The 20,295-nt window shown below is 46.0% G+C and overlaps 1 protein-coding gene across 3 annotated transcripts in view; it reads right to left on the bottom strand.

The window, feature by feature from the left end:
- LOC142590225 (BAI1-associated protein 3-like) overlaps nt 1-20,295 on the bottom strand; it is a 517,523-nt gene that overhangs the window by 357,553 nt on the left and 139,675 nt on the right. For all 3 annotated transcript variants that reach the window (XM_075702152.1, XM_075702153.1, XM_075702154.1), the window contains exon 2: nt 3,956-4,099. In XM_075702152.1, the coding sequence (XP_075558267.1) occupies nt 3,956-4,099 (144 nt within the window). The remainder of the gene's footprint in view (nt 1-3,955; nt 4,100-20,295) is intronic.

Raw genomic sequence — 20,295 nt, 5'->3', positions numbered from 1 at the left:
GGCTATGCCTTAGGCTGCAGCCAGCACTAAGATGCGCTCACAACAAAGTTGACCAAGTTCTATGTGCTGACCAGGCTGCACTTCTATGCAAAACGGATCAACCAATCGCGACAGGAACGGCGTAAAAAGAAATTGCACGCAAAGATAAGCCGTTCCTCATAGTGCCTCTCTCGTAGCAGCCATGCACTTTGAGAAAGGAGTAGCTGCCCATCTTTTGTACCAATAAAGAGTTGTTTGTGGCTACTACGAGTTCCCTTTATTTTGCTGTGTTACGAAATTTCGCTATCCCTGGTAACCACTACGATCGCATAATAGTGGCATCACCATAGGATTAACTCCCTAGCTTTCAGTGGATATATGCTTTCGTAAACAAAATCGCACTTAAAGGAATAAAACCTCATCATATCTGGCCTCTGTTACGAATGTGTTAGTACACGCGCCGCAATTGTTTGGCTCACTTGAACTTGTGAATGCAATTGGGTCCTGACCTGTATAAAAAGTGTTAATGGCAAATGAATTAAGCAATTTACCCATTCACATATTTACCTCTTCTACGGTGTTCGCCAGCTTTTAGTTTAGAAATCAGTCGCATCGTTGTGCGGCCGTTAGTCTGCACTCGTCGGGTCGGCTTTATTTTCACGCAAGCTTGAAGAACGTCCGTCTTTCCACCTTTCTCTGTGCCTTGTCTTAATTTCAGATGAAGTTTTCAGAAAACATGATACGGAGCTGCGCGCTTTCTTTTTTCGGCGTGACACGAAGCGCACACGGCTTTCTCTACGTTGAAAATGCTCAGTTTCGCGTTCCGTACAGCCTATGCTCTAGTGGCGCCATCTGGCGGCGTCGACGTGAGATGCCACACCCACGGGCTCTCCCTGACCCCACTACCCCCTTCTAGTTCACTATAGTTCGTACCTTTGTTGAAAATTCTATTTCACCTCCGTGTCGCGTGCTAAACAGCTTCGCTGGTCAGCCGCCTTCGCGGAGCGGAATGGCTCATGACATGTTCTTTTTATTATTTAACCCATGCACCGCCCGATTCACGACCAATCCTCTAAGTGCGTTGCACCAGGTCATTAAGACAAAACTACGACAACAGCTAGACGTTTAATACGCGTATTATAAGTCGGCAGGAAGTGACGTGGAAAACAGGAAATATTCGACCAAGATTTTCGAATGAACCGAAATATTCCTGAGAATGCAGGAAATTGTGAGAGACGAGGTATTAGAGAAGCGAAATAAACAGCGGCGGCAGATCAGCTACGAAGCGATTTGGTATATTTCGACGGCCACGACTCTTATTTGCCTTTTCGTTAACGCAGAATAAAGGCCCCTATAAGTTTTGAGTGCGAGTGTGCCAGTGACGCCATGCTGCGGCAAACAATGAAACAAAGTAACACAGATAGCAGGAGTACACGGCTCAATTGCCAGGTGGCGACACTAGTCCACTCGTCTGGACAAAACTGACGGTCGTGGTCCAGTGGCGGTTATCTGTGGCGGTTATCTCAACTCGCATTCTAAACGTAAAACTTCGCGAGGAAAGCTGCACTACATCTACACTATCTAAAATTATTAGCCCTTTACGCGGTCCAAAACTTTGTCGCAGTTGGCCTTTAAATGTTACTCTTGGAACGAATGGACCGCATGGACAACGTGGCCAGCTGCGCCAACAACTGGGCTATTTGGGGCGAGCGCCACCACTGGAAAGACTGGCGCTGCAGTCGACGTGACGTGACATGAGGCATAACGTGGACACAGCCGCCGCGTCAGCCACGTAGAAAGTAGGGGTGCGGTCTTGGAAAAGACAGTTTTAGCAAAGCCAACAAAGTCCAAGCCGCACAGCGCTTAAGTCCGCACTGCGCTTAAGCTCACCCTAAGTCCAACAACTGCAAATGGAAGCGTTTGGCGTTGCATTATAGTGGCTACATATGTACGTGGCATGGCATTGGAGCGCCCTCTAGAGGCAGCGCGATGACTGCGTCATAGTTCGACAGTGGTGCGTTTTCCTGTAGTAACTGAGCAGAAGCGGAAGGAACTCGGTAATCATATGACTTATAAGCTCCGGTATACTTACACTTATGCAGGGTGTGCTTGCAGGTGGATTAATCGCGCTGCCATGCCTTGCGATGTCCAAAGACCCGATAATCCTCATTTGCTTAATGCCATGCGTATAGTTTGTATGTGCAGTATACAATCGCACGCAGAATCACGTGGTAGTCTGGTGCTACCGCTAAGTACGCGCGAACGCTCACGCCATTTCAGCCCACTGACATTACGCCAGAGTTATGCCTCATCTGGCTTCCGCTTAGAAGGGGCGCTAAACATAATCTAGTTTAAGTTGGCGAACTATTCTTTAAAGAACATATTTCAATTTATTTCTACTACGACCGGAATAAATATCATCGCTAACCTTTTCTTGAATTTCGCGCCTGATGTACAGCGCCGATAGGCGATTGTGACGCAGCTAATTTGAATTTATCTTTTACCGCTTGGTTCATTTTTCGTAAGGGAAAGGAGTCCTAAGGACTCAATTATGGCAGTGGCGTTGATGCATTAAGCGCAGTTTAATCCATGCTTATCGAGTAACTGCTTAAATGGAGACTAAAGATAAACAATAAATTAGCCTAGACTGAAAATGTGTTGTTTTAGAAGTCCAGTGTAGTTAATTTCAAAGTAATAAGTTGATTATTACGGTATAAAATGATGGTCAAAGTTGAATTTCCTGAATTTCGCGCAGAAACCCCAGGCGTGTACGTCAGTGTGAGGTCAATGAATTGAAGATACCTTTTTTTTGCATTCGGTCCGTTGTGGATCCGTAAACATCCTTGAAATTCGCTAAGCTCTGTCTTTGGCTTTTTTAGGAGACAACATAGTCCATTTTTACCAATAAGAATTTACTACGTACTAGCCTAGTGAAAATCCTGGCATGACGGAGAAATATAGTTATAGCACGGAAGATTGATGCTGGGACGTCGCCACCTATCCAATGCATACATAATTTTCTCTTTTGGCTTAACAGGCTTCCTCGTCACGGTACAAGAGTAGTCACCCTGCTATTGAGAAGCGTAGTTCACTAATACAGATTAACTATATCCATTTAGTGTCCCTTTCTACTTTACTTCAAAGGAAGGAAAACGCCATCCACCCGCACTGAATACAGCAGATATGTCCCACAAGTTCCCGGAAGGTGGAGGGAAGCACATGAAAGTGACAAAAAGAAAGTTGTCATCCACCCCAAATGTAGCGTTCGAGTGGATGACAACATTTCTATCCCTTTCGTGTACTTTCCTTCCCGCTGCGAGCCTCCGCAGAACTGATTTGCCTTAATAATAATATTTGGGGTTTTACGTGCCAAAACCACTTTCTGATTATGAGGCACGCCGTAGTGGAGGACTCCGGAAATTTTGACCACCTGGGGCTCTTTAACGTGCACCTAAATCTAAGCACACGGGTGTTTTCGCATTTCGCCCCCATCGAAATGCGGCCGCCGTGGCCGGGATTCGATCCCGCGACCTCGTGCTCAGCAGCCCAACACCATAGCCACTGAGCAACCACGGCGGGTTGATTTGCCTTAAACTATACTACGAAATGCAGCATGCAGGGTTAATTTAAAACAGCGTAGAAATAAAAAATGGCTGTGGCTTAGCTAAGGTTAAGCCCAGGATGCGAAGCATACTAGCCTTTATTTTAGTTGTTGAACCACTGTTTAGCATGGTGAACTGCTGTTGCTTGGCTATATTTGGTTCGGCTAGACGAAGAAACAACTCATGCAGGCGAGCGCACGAGCTGAGACCCGGCTATGTAGCTACGCGGCCGCAAGCGAGCGCACGAATGGAGCCTCCGCTTTTGCAGCTGTTATGACGTCATATGGTAGCTACGCGGCCGCGCGCGGCGCAGCAAGGAGGAGCGTGGTTGTGCGGCTAGTATGCTTCGCATAATAAGCGTTAAGGAGACGAACCCCGGGTCAATCTTTTCCGGGCACTCCTCGGCGGTCTGGTCGCCGTCGTGTTCGTTCTCCTCGTCCGAATCGGGGCGGCCGTGGTCGAAGCTGCGCCACTCGGCCGAGCTGCTCTCGCCTCTCTTGAGGGTCGGCCGCCGACACCTATGCAGATTCATTTCAGGCGCGGCACCGCAGTGGACGGTACACGTGCACGAAAAGAAAAGAAAGAAAAAAACAAAAAAGAAACGATATAAACAAAATGAAAGGCAATAAATGAAGAGCGTGGAAGTAAAACAGAAATTGAATAAAACAGCAACAATTTGGTCGTCTATAACTGAATAGCAAGAAAAATAACACCGAATACACGGAAAGTTGAAATAGACAACACTGAAAAAAAGAATAAGAATTAAGTTTTGCTTTTAAAAAACATGAAATAAAGATTATGCAAATAGTAAAGACAACCGGCATCACCCGAAAGGTGAACTACTGACAAATATCGCAAAGAATTAGGATACGCTGCACGCATACATTGCAGTAATCATTCGATAGCTGATTACACAGGCGTGACGTGACGCGCCAAAAAAAGACAAATCAGCTGAGTCCACTCGGCTAACTACGAGAATTCGCGGTGAGAACACTGGCGTGATGAGGAGCACCGGCAGCGGGGGAGCGCGCGCGCTTGTGCTAAAGCGAACAGTCCGTGGCAAAGAGAACGTTCCTTGCCAAAGCGAACGCTCCGTAGCAAACAGAACGTTCCTTGCCATAGTGAACGTTCCGTAGCAAACAGAAGGTTCCTTGCCAAAGCGAACGTTCCGTGCCAAAGTGAACGTTCCGTAGCAAAGAAAACGTTCCTTGCCAAAGCGAACGCTCCGTAGCAAACGGAACGTTCCTTGCCAAAGCGAACGTTCCTTAGCAAACAGAACGTTCCTTGCCATAGTGAACGTTCCGTAGCAAACAGAACGTTCCGTGCCAAAGCGAACGTTCCGTAGCAAAGAGAACGTTCCTTGCCAAAGCGAACGCTCCGTAGCAAACAGAACGTTCCTTGCCATAGTGAACGTTCCGTAGCAAACAGAAGGTTCCTTGCCAAAGCGAACGTTCCGTGCCAAAGTGAACGTTCCGTAGCAAAGAAAACGTTCCTTGCCAAAGCGAACGCTCCGTAGCAAACGGAACGTTCCTTGCCAAAGCGAACGTTCCTTAGCAAACAGAACGTTCCTTGCCATAGTGAACGTTCCGTAGCAAACAGAACGTTCCGTGCCAAAGTGAACGTTCCGTAGCAAAGAGAACGTTCCTTGCCAAAGCGAACGCTCCGTAGCAAACAGAACGTTCCTTGCCATAGTGAACGTTCCGTAGCAAACAGAAGGTTCCTTGCCAAAGCGAACGTTCCGTGCCAAAGTGAACGTTCCGTAGCAAAGAAAACGTTCCTTGCCAAAGCGAACGTTCCGTAGCAAACGGAACGTTCCTTGCCAAAGCGAACGTTCCTTAGCAAACAGAACGTTCCTTGCCATAGTGAACGTTCCGTAGCAAACAGAACGTTCCGTGCCAAAGTGAACGTTCCGTAGCAAAGAAAACGTTCCTTGCCAAAGCGAACGCTCCGTAGCAAACGGAACGTTCCTTGCCAAAGCGAACGTTCCTTAGCAAACAGAACGTTCCTTGCCATAGTGAACGTTCCGTAGCAAACAGAAGGTTCCTTGCCAAAGCGAACGTTCCGTGCCAAATTGAACGTTCCGTAGCAAAGAAAACGTTCCTTGCCAAAGCGAACGCTCCGTAGCAAACGGAACGTTCCTTGCCAATGCGAACGTTCCTTGCCATAGTGAACGTTCCGTAGCAAACAGAAGGTTCCTTGCCAAAGCGAACGTTCCGTGCCAAAGTGAACGTTCCGTAGCAAAGAAAACGTTCCTTGCCAAAGCGAACGTTCCTTGCCAAAGCGAACATCCCGTGCCAAAGCGAACGCTCCGTAGCAAAGTGAACGTTCCTTGCCAAAGCGAACGTTCCGTAGCGAAGAGAACATCATCATCATCATCAGCCTGGCTACGCCCACTGCAGGGCAAAGGCCTCTGCCATACTTCTCCAACTACCCCGGTGATGTACTAATTGTGGCCATGTTGCCCCTGCAAACTTCATCTCGTCCGCCCACCTAACTTTCTGCCGTCCCCTGCTACGATTCCCTTCCCTTGGAATCTAGTCCGTAATCCTTAATGACCATCGGTTATCTTCCCTCCTCATTATATTTCCTGCCCATGCCCATTTCTTTTTCTTGATTTCAACATTAACTCGCGTTTGTTCCCTCACCCAATCTGCTCTTTTCTTATGCTTTAACGTTACACCCATCATTCTTCTTTCCATAGCTGGTTGCGTCGTCCTCAATTTAAGTAGAACCCTTTTCGTAAGCTTCGAGGTTTCTGCCCCGTACGTGAGTACTGGTAATGGCGAAGAGAACGTTCCTTGCCAAGGCGAATGTTCCGTGCCAAAGCGGACGTTCCGTAGCAAAGAGATTGTTCCGTGAAAAAGAGAACGTTCCGTGCCGTTGCTCCCTTTGGCCTTTGGTTTCAATGTGCCGCGCCTTCGCAACTCGGCAGATTACGTGACCTCCAACGCTTGCAACTCCAACCTCTAACACAAACACACACTCGCTTGGACTGTTGCCCGAGCGAGCTTCGAGTGTACTGTTAATAGACTCATTTCATGGCTGTCTGTTTGTCTGTCCATCTGTGTAACACCGCTTGAAGAGAAAAAGAAATTTTAAGTGAAAGAGCTGCAAGGATTCCTAAATATTGGCGGAACGAACGAATCAACGCGTAGTTTTGTGCTGGAAGGCAAATTCTTTATGAAAGTATTCCATTAAATTTGACGGCTTATTACTCTGTCTCGTTTAACGTTGGCTGCATTTCTGTTATTGTTACGTAGGAAGTCAAGTCATCGGCATATATATTTCTTCCCAACCGCATATTAAAGATGTCGCATCTCGTTCAGAGCACGCTCAAAACACGGCAGTTGTCAAAACGCCTCGGTGTCGAGTTGATGTGAGGACCCGCGTTTCAGAGTCTTGATGTTCCCGAGACGACAGGGAGACTGCGGGCAAGGGACCTTGAACGGTTTACCCAGTGAAACAGTATATTTCTTTTACGCCGGCCGTAGCATCCCCGAGGCTCAATGTTTTCTTTAACGAGGCAGGATATATAGCAGAAGTTAGAGGCCAACACTCATGAACGCGCCCATCGAAAATTTTTAGCGTAACCGCGCTCAGCTTCCTGCATTGATTGCCTGCTTCTACCGCAAAGAGACAGCTCGCCACAGAAAAACAGAAATGCGCAAAGTCACCAGCAACCTCACTTTCTTCATAGACTTTCCACGACCGTGCGCACTTTGAAGCCGCCTGCAGTCTGAGGCACTTCCATATCAAAGAGCTCATCAAAACACTTCAGTGAGATGCAGCCCATCACCCAGCATTGTCTGTTTGTTTTTATCAAAAACAGACGAAGTGGCCGCGGATAAGCCAGCAATATCGCTTGCCTGATAGTTTTTCCAAAGCCCTACACCCTTTCAAGCAACACGGTGTAGGCGGTTGGATGCACAGGCTCAGCAAAGCAACCGAACTACTCTTTATATGTTACCCCGCGCGTCCTGCAGCGTCCTCTGCTCGCTCTTGTTGAGAACAGACGACGCGTCCGCGAAAAACCACCAAGCCGTAAACCCACTCGCTTCTGTTATGAGAGCTACGAGCACCCTTTTAAGAGAGACATGGTGTACGCAGTCAGAAACACACCCACGCCGAAGTACCATTCGAAATACTTGAGCGTTACCCCACGCGTCTCCAGCGGCGTCTGCTCGTCCTTGGCGTGAACAGATGACATGCGGCAGCATCTGCTTGCTCTTATCGGCAAAAAGCGACGCTATCCAACGCAGGAGCACAAGTTGGGAAGCAAGCTCGCTTTTCTGCAAAGCCGATGCGAGCATTGACGATTATCGACGTCATGCGCAGAGCGAGACAAAGTTAAACAGGCCGTTAGACGTTCTTTCTTGCGAAAAAAATCGCAGCCATTCCAGTCTGTGAATGCGGGCTGGAGCTGTAAAAGAACTACAGAAAGATCACTGTGTGGGCCACACGACATCCACCACCAAACCACACCAAAGGTAGGCGCGAACACGGCAATCGCGCTGTCGTATTTAATCACGTCACGGATGTTCGCAATCATCGATAAGTCGTTTTCAAAACACAATCGGTCACACTGAAGCGAAACGTTTTGTCCGCGATGTCTCGGTGGAATCGCGCATCCACGCCACCTTAAGTATCAGCCTTCGGAACGTTGTACCTCCGTAGATGCTCCGCATTAATCGCTTCATGCGGAGCACCAAATCATAGAAGTTGCTACAAAGGAAACTCATATGGGTTCCTCGAAAGAAAAGCCTCGCAGTTGAAGAAATTGCGGGTTTCCGCAGGACTATTACGTCAAACTCTTTCCTTTCCTTCGAGTTGTTGTCAAATTCGACTTCGCCGTGCCATCTGCATGCTAGCTGCCTGCTTAGCTCTGATGGTAGAGCAGCTGCCCCGGAAAGGCGGTGGTCCCGTGTTCGAGTCCCGGACCTGGACGAATTTTTCTTCAACTGCGAGCTTTTCTTTTAAGGAACACGTTTGTGTTTCCTTTATAGCAATTGCTACGATTGGGGGGATGTCTAATTTTCCCTTAATTACTCCTCTGCACTCCCTCGGAGCTGCCAAGGCGGGCAGCTGGCTAAGTCAGTAGCTGGGGTAGCTGTCAAAACGTTATCACGTTCACGCTTTGCGAAATCTCGAACGTTACCCATCCCCAGCACATCGTTCTCGAACAACAGTCTGTCGCGCACCGCACAACTCAATCCGAAATGTCTGTCCAGAAAGTCCCTCTGAAATTTCGCATACACACCCTCGTGCTCGTCAAACTTCAAACTCGTCAAACTCGGCGCGGTACCCGCGTCGCTGCGCCGCATTCTCATATTCGCGACACCCGTCTTCCCGTCCAGCCCGCCGCTAACGGGCCGCCTCTCGGGCTGATCTTCGCTGCTATTCGCCGCCCTTTCCTAGCTTTTCTCTTGCTACGCCAGGTGTCAGCACATGCCTTAGTGGTTCGCTCCGCCTCGCCTCCTCAGAGAGGGAGGCGTTATGTAGTGCAGGCTGGTTTCTTAACTTTCCTCTAGCCATGCCAGCTGTCAGCATATGCCTTACTGGTTTGCTCCGCCTACTCATAGAGGGTGCGGAAGTTTCCAGGCACGGACAACGAAAACTCTATTGGAGGGTAGACGCTCCGCCGTGAAACACGAACAAGTGCAATTCCATGCGAGGTTGCGCATCTTGCAGTGCCGCCTGCTTGCGGTTACCCAAAGCAGACGACGTTATTACAAACGGGTTTCAAGACTGGGTCCACGATCCTGGCTCCAAGGTTTCGAGATTGAATACAAGAACGAATTTGAAGATTGGGTTTCAAGGTGTTCAAGATTGCATCCTCTAGAGCCTAGGCTTTCCTGCACGATATTACGTACGACGCTACTTGCCGCTAGCATCTGTCGCACCCTGCGACGTCTATGAAAACAGCTTTGAGCCCCGTATGAGCCCCATTGACTCGTCCACCCTCGGCCAGGTTCGACGTTCCCTTGATTGCCGGGAAATTTGCTCTCACGGGTGAGCGACGTCGCAAGTGATTTGCCGCCGATCCGCTGCGTCTCGTAAGTCGAGTGATGACCGTGCGCTATAGCTAATAAAGCTGCAGCTATGGTTTCCAGCGAAATGCCCTAAGCCCCGCTTCGCTAATTTAGCGGCATGTGTACGCTAATGCTCGGAACGCCGACATCTCATTACGTGTTTGGTTACGCACGGGTGAGTAGCTGGGTGCTTGTCGGTGGCTAGAGACGAAATTCCTCTATGAAGGTTCCCTTTTTTATTATTTCTTTATTTTTAAGTCGACTGGCAGGAGGGGCCTGCGCGCCGCGTTAACGGCAGTATATTACAGCGAATGAAATCTTCTTAAGCCGGTAAAAAAGAAATCGTGATAGACGTAATCGGAACTCGAAGTCCGCGCATTACAGCTGCTCGGGATGTTACGAGGTTTGTTATACGCGTCTCCTGGGGAGCAAACAACGTAATAGTTTTTCAATAAACAAGGATTGGTTCTACGGTGCTGCGAAAGATGGAAAAAAGAAATATATTAATTTTCGAGCGATTCTTTCTTTTTTCTGAGGGGAAACGAGTCAAACCTGCAAAAATACTGCGATGACCATGGCGCCATAGTACCGTATACCGGCGCTGCGGTTTATTCGCAAAATACAAAATAGGCAAGCATTGACCTTTGGTAACCACCTCTGTTATTAGTCAACGTCTGTAAGCAAAAAATAATGTGCCAAATCGAGTCCTCCAAAAAAAGAAACATACATAATAATGATAATAATGATACTTCATCACGTATATAAGCTGACTCCAATGCCGTGCAGTGCTCAGCGACCAGTAGGACTCCAAGTTCACAAGGACATAGCGGGCAACATTGACGCATTCTGAAGCATTAATAAAAAGATAGCAGTAGTCGTGTCAGCCAACCAGAATGAAGCACAAGAAAGGGCTTCCCCATTGTAACCTATGAGGGCCCTCTGAGCGCGACGCCAATATATATATATATATATATATATATATATATATATATATATATATATATATATATATATTGAATCCAACCGATTCCAACTATTGCCTCCAAATTCCTTGCCTTTTCGTAATCTATGAAAGCCATATTGAGAGGCTGATTCCACTCTGCGAATCTCTCGATTGCGTGATAAATGACATGGATGTGATCCATTGTAGAGTGTCCCTTCCTGAAGCCAGCTTGTTTCCTTGGTTGTCTAAAGTCCAGTGTCGCCCTTATTCTATCGGAGATTATCTTGGTGAATATTTTATATGATACTGTAAAAGCTAATGAGCCTATATATTTTCCATTCTCTAAAGCCTTCCTTTTTGTGGATTAGTATAATGTTGGCGTTCTTCTATTTCTCAGGGACCCTTGAATCCGATAGACAGTTCGTATAAACGGCCGCCAGTTTTTCAAGCATTATGTCTTCTCTATCTTTGAATAAATCGACTATTATTCAATCTTCTCCTGCCGCTTTTCCCTGGTTGATGTCTTCCAATGCCCTTATGACTTCATCAGAAGGAGCCTGGGTAACCCGTTCATTACTACTTCGAATGGAGGTATCGTAGCTGCTCTGGGTACTGTACAGGTCAGTATAGGATTCTTGCGCTGCTTTTATTATACTTTCGAGATTGCTGATGATATTACCCTGCTTATGTTTCAGTGCGTACACCTTGGTTTGTCCTATACCAAGTTTCCATCTCACTGGTTTCATGCTGCGCCCATTTTTTACTGCTTCCTCAGTCTTTCTCACGTTATAATTTCGAATATCCCGTATTTTCTCGTAGTTGATCAGTTTTGACATTTGTGCAATTTCTATGTGATCTCTTGAGTTGGACAGTTTCATTCTCTGTCGCTTCTTTATTAGGCCCTTCGTTACTTGGGAGAGCTTACCTAGAGGTTGCCTTGGTGCCTTACCTCCCATTTCAATTGCTGTTTCTGAAGTCAACGTAGTCACGGTTTCTTTCATTGCCTCTATGTCACCTTCATTTCTCTGTTCTAAGGCTGCATATTTGTTTGCAAGTGCCAACCTGCATTGATCTGCTTTTACCCTTACTGCATCTAGGTTGGCCTGTTTCTTCTTGACCAATTTTGTTTACTCTTTCTCTCTTCAAATTGAGGGGAATCCTAGCCCTCACTAAGCTATGATCACTGCACTTTACCCTGGTTAACGCTTCTACATCCTGCACTACGCTGTGATCGACAGAAAGTATGAAATCAATTTCATTTCTTGTTTCACCGTTAGGGCTCTTCCGAGTCCACTTTTCATTGCTACACTTCCTGAAGAAGGTGTTCATTATTCGCAGCTTATTCCTTTCCGCGAATTCTACCAACATCTCTCCCCGAGTGTTCTTAGAATCGACGCCATAGTTGCCAAATGCTTGTGCACCAGCCTGAATTTCCCCACTTTTGCGTTGATGTCGCCCATTACTACAGTAAACTGAGCTTGTACTTTTCTCATCGCTAATACAACATCTGCATAAAACTGACCTATTTCATCATCATCATGACTGGAGGTTGGAGCGTGGGCTTGTACTACTTTTCATCTATACCTCTTAAGTTTTAATACGACTGCTGCTATCCTTTTATTAATTCTCAAGAATTCGCCAACGTTACCCGCTATGCCCTCTTGGTTAGTAATCCTACCGCACAATGCTCCTTATCTGGAAGCCCTCTACATGAACGTGGCCATTTGTCAGCACTGTATAAGCCTCACCAGTTCCTCTAAACTCCATAAGGCCAATTATACCCAAACAATGCCTCATAGTTCATCAAAGAGTCCTGCTAGGCTAGCTTCAATCGAGAGAGTTCGGGCGCTAAACGTTGCGAGGGTCAGTTTCCATTGGCCGCCTATCCGGGTGCAAATATTTTTGCCCCCTCCCCCCCCCCCCATGCTGTGCTGCAGGTCTGACCGCCGCCTTGGTCAGGCGCTCCGCAGCTGTTGTGGTCTAAGGGCCACTGCTTCATCGAATGAGTCATTTGGGAGGGAACCAGGGAGGCCAATTCCTGTTCTGGGGAGGAAGTGTCTTTTGTTGAAGCTTAGTGGTTTTTTCTTAATTTGGTTGTACCTGGATTATATAGCCCCACTGGCTCTCGGTATTTTTGCCGGTGTCAGACGCCCCTCCAAGCCTGGGGATGAAGTATGCTGGAGGAGGTGAATACGAGATTCCTACCTTCGAATTAAAAAGAAAAAAGGAAGTAAGCGTGAGGTTTCGAACTTCTGGCTATGGCAACCGAGCGCCGAAGCTAGCTCAGTGTCAGATAACCCTGCAGGCTGTGAGGCCACCTTATGTCGGAGAATTCCAGTCCAGAGGATCCTACTATATATATATATATATATATATATATATATATATATATATATATATATATATATATATATATATAGTCATATTATGAGAAGCCAACAAACACTGACACCAAGGACAACATAGGGGAAATTACTTGTGCTTAATAAATGAAATAAAGTAACGATAAATAATGGAAATTAAAGTGGATGAAAAAACAACTTGCCGCAGGTTGGCACCGAACCCACAACCTTCTCATTTCGCGTGCGATGCTCTGCGATGCTCGCGTGCAATTCGAAGGTTGTGGATTCGGTTCCCACCTGCGGCAAGTTGTTTTTTCATCCGCTTTAATTTCCATTATTTATCGTTACTTTATTTCATTTATTAAGCACAAGTAATTTCCCCTATGTTGTCCTTGGTGTCAGTGTTTGTTGGCTTCTCATGATATGACTAATAAAAATCGGGCCCCTCGGTTAACCCCCTTCCTTCTCGTTTGTATATATATATATGTCAAACCATTCACAAGAAACTCACATTATGTACAAATATCGCGACATATTGAGTTGCAAATGTACACATTCGTCCTCGTTTTGTTCGTCGCGTTTCAAAGCGGCCGTAAAATCTGTAAAGTGATTCATCCAGGGTGGTATTTTTTTGTGACCGATTAGAGGGTTACTGGCTGGAAAAGGGTGGCTGCAGAAACGCCGACCGTCCTCAATCAGAGGACCGGCGTCAAAACAGCGTGCACTTCATGAATGAAACGCCAATAAATACGGCTGCAAAAAACAAAGACATCAGAACGAGACGACCGACGTGCCCAAGGTTTGTGGGAACATGGAGAATCCGAAGTGGTCAGCGACACAGCAATATCCGAGAGAGCGATTCCGATTCCACGTGGCACTTGGCGAAATGACAACGACGCCACGAAAGAAATTGAAATAGCTCCGTTTCGTATATCCGTAGAAAATGCTTAAGCACAAACAATTATATTTGAAAGAGCTTCCCGGAGTTCTTTGCCAGCACCGTATTCGAGACAATATTTTCGTACACTATCACAAGTCGATAACAGAACGTAACAGATAACAGAACGATAACAGAATATAAGTTACTGACGTGTTTCGTTGCAATGCCCCCGCTTTGATGCCTATATAAAAATGCTTACCCAAGATTTACGCATAACATTTTCGCATATACGACACAGTGGCTGAAAAGGAAATGGAAATTGTATTGCCATGGGCATCAGTTTCCGCCATTTTGCCCATATCACATCTCATAGTGCCCTGTTCGACGAGGATAGCCATGAATGGGTGTAAGGCCTGTAGAGTCCAGGATAGAATCGCTTTATCGGTTTCCTTGTGAATCACATGTATAGTTATTTATTTGTTTGTTTGTTAACACCATTACAAGCGCCGAAAAAGCATTATTGTAGCGGGGGTAGCGGAGGTGCGTTACAATACAAACGAAAAAAAAAAAACATCGAGAACTGTTTTTAAATACAAAAGAAAAATCGAACACCCGATGCTACGAACAGTCCCAGGGCACGCGTCAGTAAAAGTATAAATACACAAGAGGTGCAGTGGGCGTAGTTTAACGCTACAGCATCATGACTGCGTTTCACGCAAATGTCGCTCGAAATAAGGCGGCAAACAACTCACTGGGCACGGTAAAAACAGTACTAAGTAAGTTGTTCTACTCATGTACAGTGTGACGAAAAAAAGCATGACTGGAACTCTAAGGTGCGGCACATAATTTCTCGCATTTTTCTAAATTTATCACTCTTTTGGGAATAGTGTGCTGTAGGCTTGAAGTACTTCTGGCAGAAGGCAAAAAAAAAAAAAAAAGGTCGTGGTTGTCACTCGCTAACTGGTTAAGAAAGGAAAGCCTGAAAAGTCGGCGACTGGTTTCTAATGGATCCCACGGTAAGCATATATCTAGTTAGTTTTACACATATCTAATTTATTTACGGTCACTATGAGCGTGTAAATTGCGAATGTCAGTACCGTACAATTCGTATTTTCTTGCATTCTTTTCCCTTCTTTCAGGGGTTTCTGACTTCCTAGCCTATAAGCTAGACCATAGGCTTAACCTCCCTGCCTTTCTCTCATTTGTATCTCTCTCTCTTCGCCATAAAGCAGACGGCAAAAAGAAGAAAGAAAGAAAGACAAGTGTTTGCGCTCCACGCCTTCAGCAGCTAAATTAATCTGGGTTGAGAGAAGGCGGGGCAGAACGGAAGCGTTTCCGGCGCAAGTATCTGATCACGTGACTTCCGTTCAAGGTTTGTTTACGCTCGCCCACCTGGAACTCGCTTGCTTCCATTTCTCTGTTTTTCGTCTGCTGCAGCGGGGCGAAACAGATGTCGCTTCGGAAGTCGCCACCGTAAGCAAAACATTACCGCAAAGAACAGATAAGTCAAACAAGCGCTGTCTCTTTTGTGTCGTTCACCGCGTTTCTTATTACCATATTTTCTCTTGTGCTGTTTTTCTTCAAGACGCAACCGTAAAAAAAAAAAGAAACAGCATGCCAAAATGTGCCTCGTTTTTGCAGCTTTAGACGTGAGTCCGCGGAGCCTGCTTCCACCTCTTGCTCTCCTTCTTTTTTTTTTTTTTTCCGGTCTGCCACGCTCGGAGGGTTTCGAGGTTGCTACCACGAAACAAAACGATGCGTGGATGGTGGAGAGGCTTCGCAAACACCCGGCAACAACGACACAAAACAGGAAAGGCAGTTGCAACAAAATTGCCGCCGCCGGTGGTTCCAAGGTTAATTGGATCGATGAGGTCGACGAATCCAGCGTTCGAGCCGGATCGGTGCTGCCACCTACAGCGCGAGCGCCGGAGTTAACCACGCGTTGGACCTCTGCGTTGCATCCACACACGGCGCGCGCGCAGGCGTGCTTCCACTACTAGCAGACGACACGGAGTGTGTGCAGACGAGAAAGCGCTCTGGCGTCAGCGCGGTCGTCGATAGATGGCGCTGCGCGTCAAGCGGTGTCCTTAGGAAACGGCGTGCTCCCAAATAGGCATCTCTAATCGCTGCTAATTACGGTGTCTTCGGCACTCGGCGTCGTGAAATGACGCTTGCACGATTTCAGCAGGCCTCTGGGGGAGTGGCGCAGGAAATTGGGCGCGCAGCGGTGGTGGGGAACGTGGTATACGCTAGCATCACTAGAGGGCGCTCGCGTTTTTCCGAGCGTTCAACCACTCTGGGTCGGACGGCAAGCTCATCGATCTCAATCGACTGCTTTGGCTAACACCTTTTCTCTAATTATTCTTGGGGCGCTTGAGCTTGCTGTGGGTTCGTGGGGCAGTGCCATTTGGAGCAAATGAGTGTGTAACCTCGCGAAACGCCGACTTCTCAGAGATGCTAAAGCAGCATTGAGTCGGCCACGATTTTGGTTGCGCACATCGCAAAATCTGGGTGATATTATCAGTCCAACAGTCTCCATAATGATGTCGGTTTCGATAGTGTAAAAAATATGTTTTGCTCTGCACAAAGATTAGAGTACAGTTTAAATGGATACTGTAAAACACCGTTATCAGTTTAGTCATATCATAAGAAGCCAACAAACACTGACACCAAGGACAACATAGGAGAAATTACTTGTGCTTAATAAATGAAATAAGGAAACGATAAATTAATGGAAATGAAAGTGGAGGAAAAGCAACCTGCCGCAGGTGGGGAACGATCCCACAACCTTCGAATCACTTGTGCCTAATAAATGAAATAAAGAAACGATAAATTAATGGAAATGAAGGTGGATGAAAAAACAACTTGCCGCAAGTGGGGATCGTTCCCCACCTGCGGCAAGTTGTTTTTTCATCCCTTTCATTTCCATTAATTTATCGTTTCTTTATTTTGTTTATTAAACACAAGTAATTTCCCCTATGTTGTCCTTGGTGTCAGTGTTTGTTGGCTTCTTATGGTATGACTAATAAATATCGGGCCCCTCGGTTAACCCGCTTTCTTCTCGTACGTTATCAGTTTAGAATGATAAAGCATATTCTTACACAATTACTTTCTTTTTCCTTAATTGCGCAGTTATAGGTTGAATATTGGAAGAAAAAGTGAAGGTAAAGTTCCAGCGCCTGTATGTCAGTGTGACTTTTGAATCTTGCCAAGCTGAGCTATTGACTGTTTTTGGTATACAATGCGGCTCATCTTAGCCAATATAAATTAGCTAGACTCGAGCAGGCGCCGCCCAGAATATGACGTCGTGGCGGGCTAGTGCGGTAACATCAAATTGGCGTCGCCATTGGTCTATAGCTTTTTTTACGTCTTTCTGGCTTACCGACTCTCTTCTCGTGCTAAAAATTACTTTCTTGTTGATGAAGAAGGGTAGCTTACTGATAGAGCACAAGCCATTGTTCTCCTGTTTGTCTATTTAGCTCACTAACCTAATTTAACCTAACCTAATCAGATTAAAGATTAACCAATTTTTCTAGTCGTGAGTAACGGCAAACGTGCTTCAGAAATATCAAGAAACCACTAATCTAACCATACTAGCTTAAAAATGAACCAATTTGTCTAATCAATGAGGCACGACCAACGCATACATTGCGTTTCAACGCATACAAAACATACATTGCGCGATAACGATCGTATTTACAAACTATTACATCGCTACGCGCCGCGGAAAGATCTGAAATTTCAAACCAAACGTCGTTTTTCCTTCTCGCGGCCGCCGCGCTCCAAGCCAGACGGTGATGTAGTCGTGCCCCTGCGCCTACGTAGTCGTGTCCGCAGTGTGACGTTGGTTGTGGTGACACGTGACTTCGGGAGTTATTCTAGACAACATCTGTTGTCTGTGCGATCTGTTCCTTCAATTGACGAATTGAGGTTTAGAGAAATAATAAAAGACACAAAGGGAATGTCTGCGTGTTTTTTTTTTTTTTTTTTTTACTTCGCACAGAAGCAAGTGAGGTGTACTTCCGCTTCGTCTGCTTGTTCCTACGGTCGTGCGGTCACGTGCGCAGGTACCGAAAATATGACATTTTCTACTGTGTTCAAGCGCCGTGATCATGCCCTGCGATCCGCTTGTTCTGCCTCAGTATTCGTGTAGCACTGAATCATACCGCGTCATATTTCCTTGTGCACAGCGCGCAATATCGTGCGCTGCGCGAACGAGACAACAGCTGGCGCAACGCCGTCGGCGGAAGTGTGTAGCGCCGAAAAAAAAAAGCGAGGAGAAAAAAAAATGAAGGCGGGGCCTCTGGCGTATGCGTCACTTGAACCTCAAGGTGCGGTATGGGAGAAAGCAGGAAAGGAATTTCGCTTGCGTAGGCCAAACGAGGCGAGTGGAGAGAGTGTCTTCCTTGGCAGTAGAGCCAACACTTCTCTAGAGAGTGCTGGTAGAGCCCGCCTGCTGAAGTGATGGGTTCCCGGCACTCAAATATTTCTATCTCGGCTATTAATGAGCCGATTTGAAAATTTTTTGCGGTAGAACGCTCCCTAGAGGGAGCATTTAGGCAAAATTGAACGCGCAGAGTTGGCAAGCGGTGGTTTATTAGTCTAACAGAATGAGTGCGAAGGGAAGGGTAACGAAGTCAAAGAAGTCAGAAATCTAAAGTTGGTATAATTAGATCGGGAAACTTGCGGAAACACATAGAAGCCAATTAATGTACGGAAATGGCAATTGGCCTTGTCCATACCGTGGACATAGAAAGTCATAATGGCAATGATCATTAAATAAATGAAATGATTGTATTTGCCGTCTCAAAGCAACCCACGTTCCATGAAGGACATCATAGGGGTGGGACTAATTGAGCGTTACTTGAATCACGAGCGAGCGACAACATGAAACTCGTCTTATCCCCATTTGCCGTTTAAAGATTGCTTGAAGTGGATATTTGAAAAGGAAAAAGGTGCCGATTGATAACACTGTTTATTTGTCACTGCTTAGATAGCGTGAGCCAACATAGTAGTTTGATGCTGTGCCGCAAAATGGCGTTTTGTGATTTCTTTTCATGTCTACAGGTGACGCGAAAGTCTGTATACTCCCACGAAGTGTTCGCCCAATCACTGCGTCCAGTTTGCGCAGTCGCGAGAGCCTATAGGCGAATGACGAAACTTGTATGACTGAAGATGTCTGCTATAAGTGACATTTAGCGCTGCTGTTACTGTCAGCTACTAAGTGATGACTGCAGTGTTCATACTGCCAGAAACTTTACATACAATTTGGCAACGTTGAGCGTGCGGGTTAAACCATGGATTTCCGAGCTAAGGTCGCCTATAGGGGCAGTAAACCCCTCGTATAAAATCACCTATGCGATTTGAAGCGTTATATTTTAAGAGTCGAAGATCTTAAAGAGCAATCTTTAGGCGAACAATAGAAGAGTGGAAGAAAAGTGTGTTTCAACGTATTCGAACATACGGATTTGGTTCGTACAGCTTCTCAAAGTTTCATAATTTGTTGAGCTCAGTTCTGTTTTTTTCCATTCGCTTGTGTTACGGCTCGTACTCTTCCACTGGTGTGTTTGATTTTCTTTTTTTTTTCTGTTTATCGCTCGCTTATTCAAGTCGGCATTGCTTATGTTGTGCACCGGGTTTCTATCTCTCTCAGTTGTATATCTCCCTGTTAGCGATTATTCTTTCTTTTTCTTTTCAATCGCATAGCACAGCAATGTTTTCCTTGCATACTTCTGCTCTGGAACAGCCCATTCAGAGATTACATAACTAAAATTAAATGCAAAGCTATAAGATATGCCGCAATAGCTATAGAGGTAGCATACCTATATACCTAGAGTCGGAGAACATGACAGAGAGGTATTTCGCTAGAATAGCAGCTTGGGCTTGTTGGTTTTCCATCCTGCTAGTAACAGCGCAAAATGTAGACAAGAGACGAGTCAAGAAGACACCACAAGCGCTTGTTTAGCAATTTAGCAATTAAGCGCTTGTGGTGTCTTTTTGTCTCGTCTCTTGTCGACATTTTGCGCTGTTACTAGCAGGATGACAGAAAGGCTCCTTGATCCAAGCGCTTCGACTGCTGTTTTTACTTCTTTTTATTTATTATTATTATTATTATTATTATTATTATTATTATTATTATTATTATTATTATTATTATTATTATTATTATTATTATTATTATTATGTACTAATACAATGGCACCCAATTAAGCTAGCGACACAGAGCGGGGCAGGCATCAAGAACCAAGACGAATGACCTGCGAGTATACATCCTCACAGCAAAGGGAAAACACGACGTAATATAAAAAAAAGTACACTAATCGCTGACTCGGCAGCAGCCTTGCAGACGACACGCACCAAGCCGACAACAGACGCACACATAGCTTACACGTAGCGCCTTATTAGCAACCTTGCATATTCCGTGTAGTTTCGCAGTCCTTGACGCGATGGTAGGCGCATGTAGTCGCGGTTTTCGGCGCCTCTTTGGCGGTCAAAGCCCCCTCCGAAACTGCGGAGAAAC

Source organism: Dermacentor variabilis, chromosome 8 (assembly GCF_050947875.1).
Source record: "Dermacentor variabilis isolate Ectoservices chromosome 8, ASM5094787v1, whole genome shotgun sequence".
Taxonomy (NCBI): Eukaryota; Metazoa; Arthropoda; class Arachnida; order Ixodida; family Ixodidae; genus Dermacentor; species Dermacentor variabilis.
The sequence above is the reverse complement of the archived record's forward strand: the minus strand, read 5'-3'. Positions and strand labels throughout refer to the sequence as shown.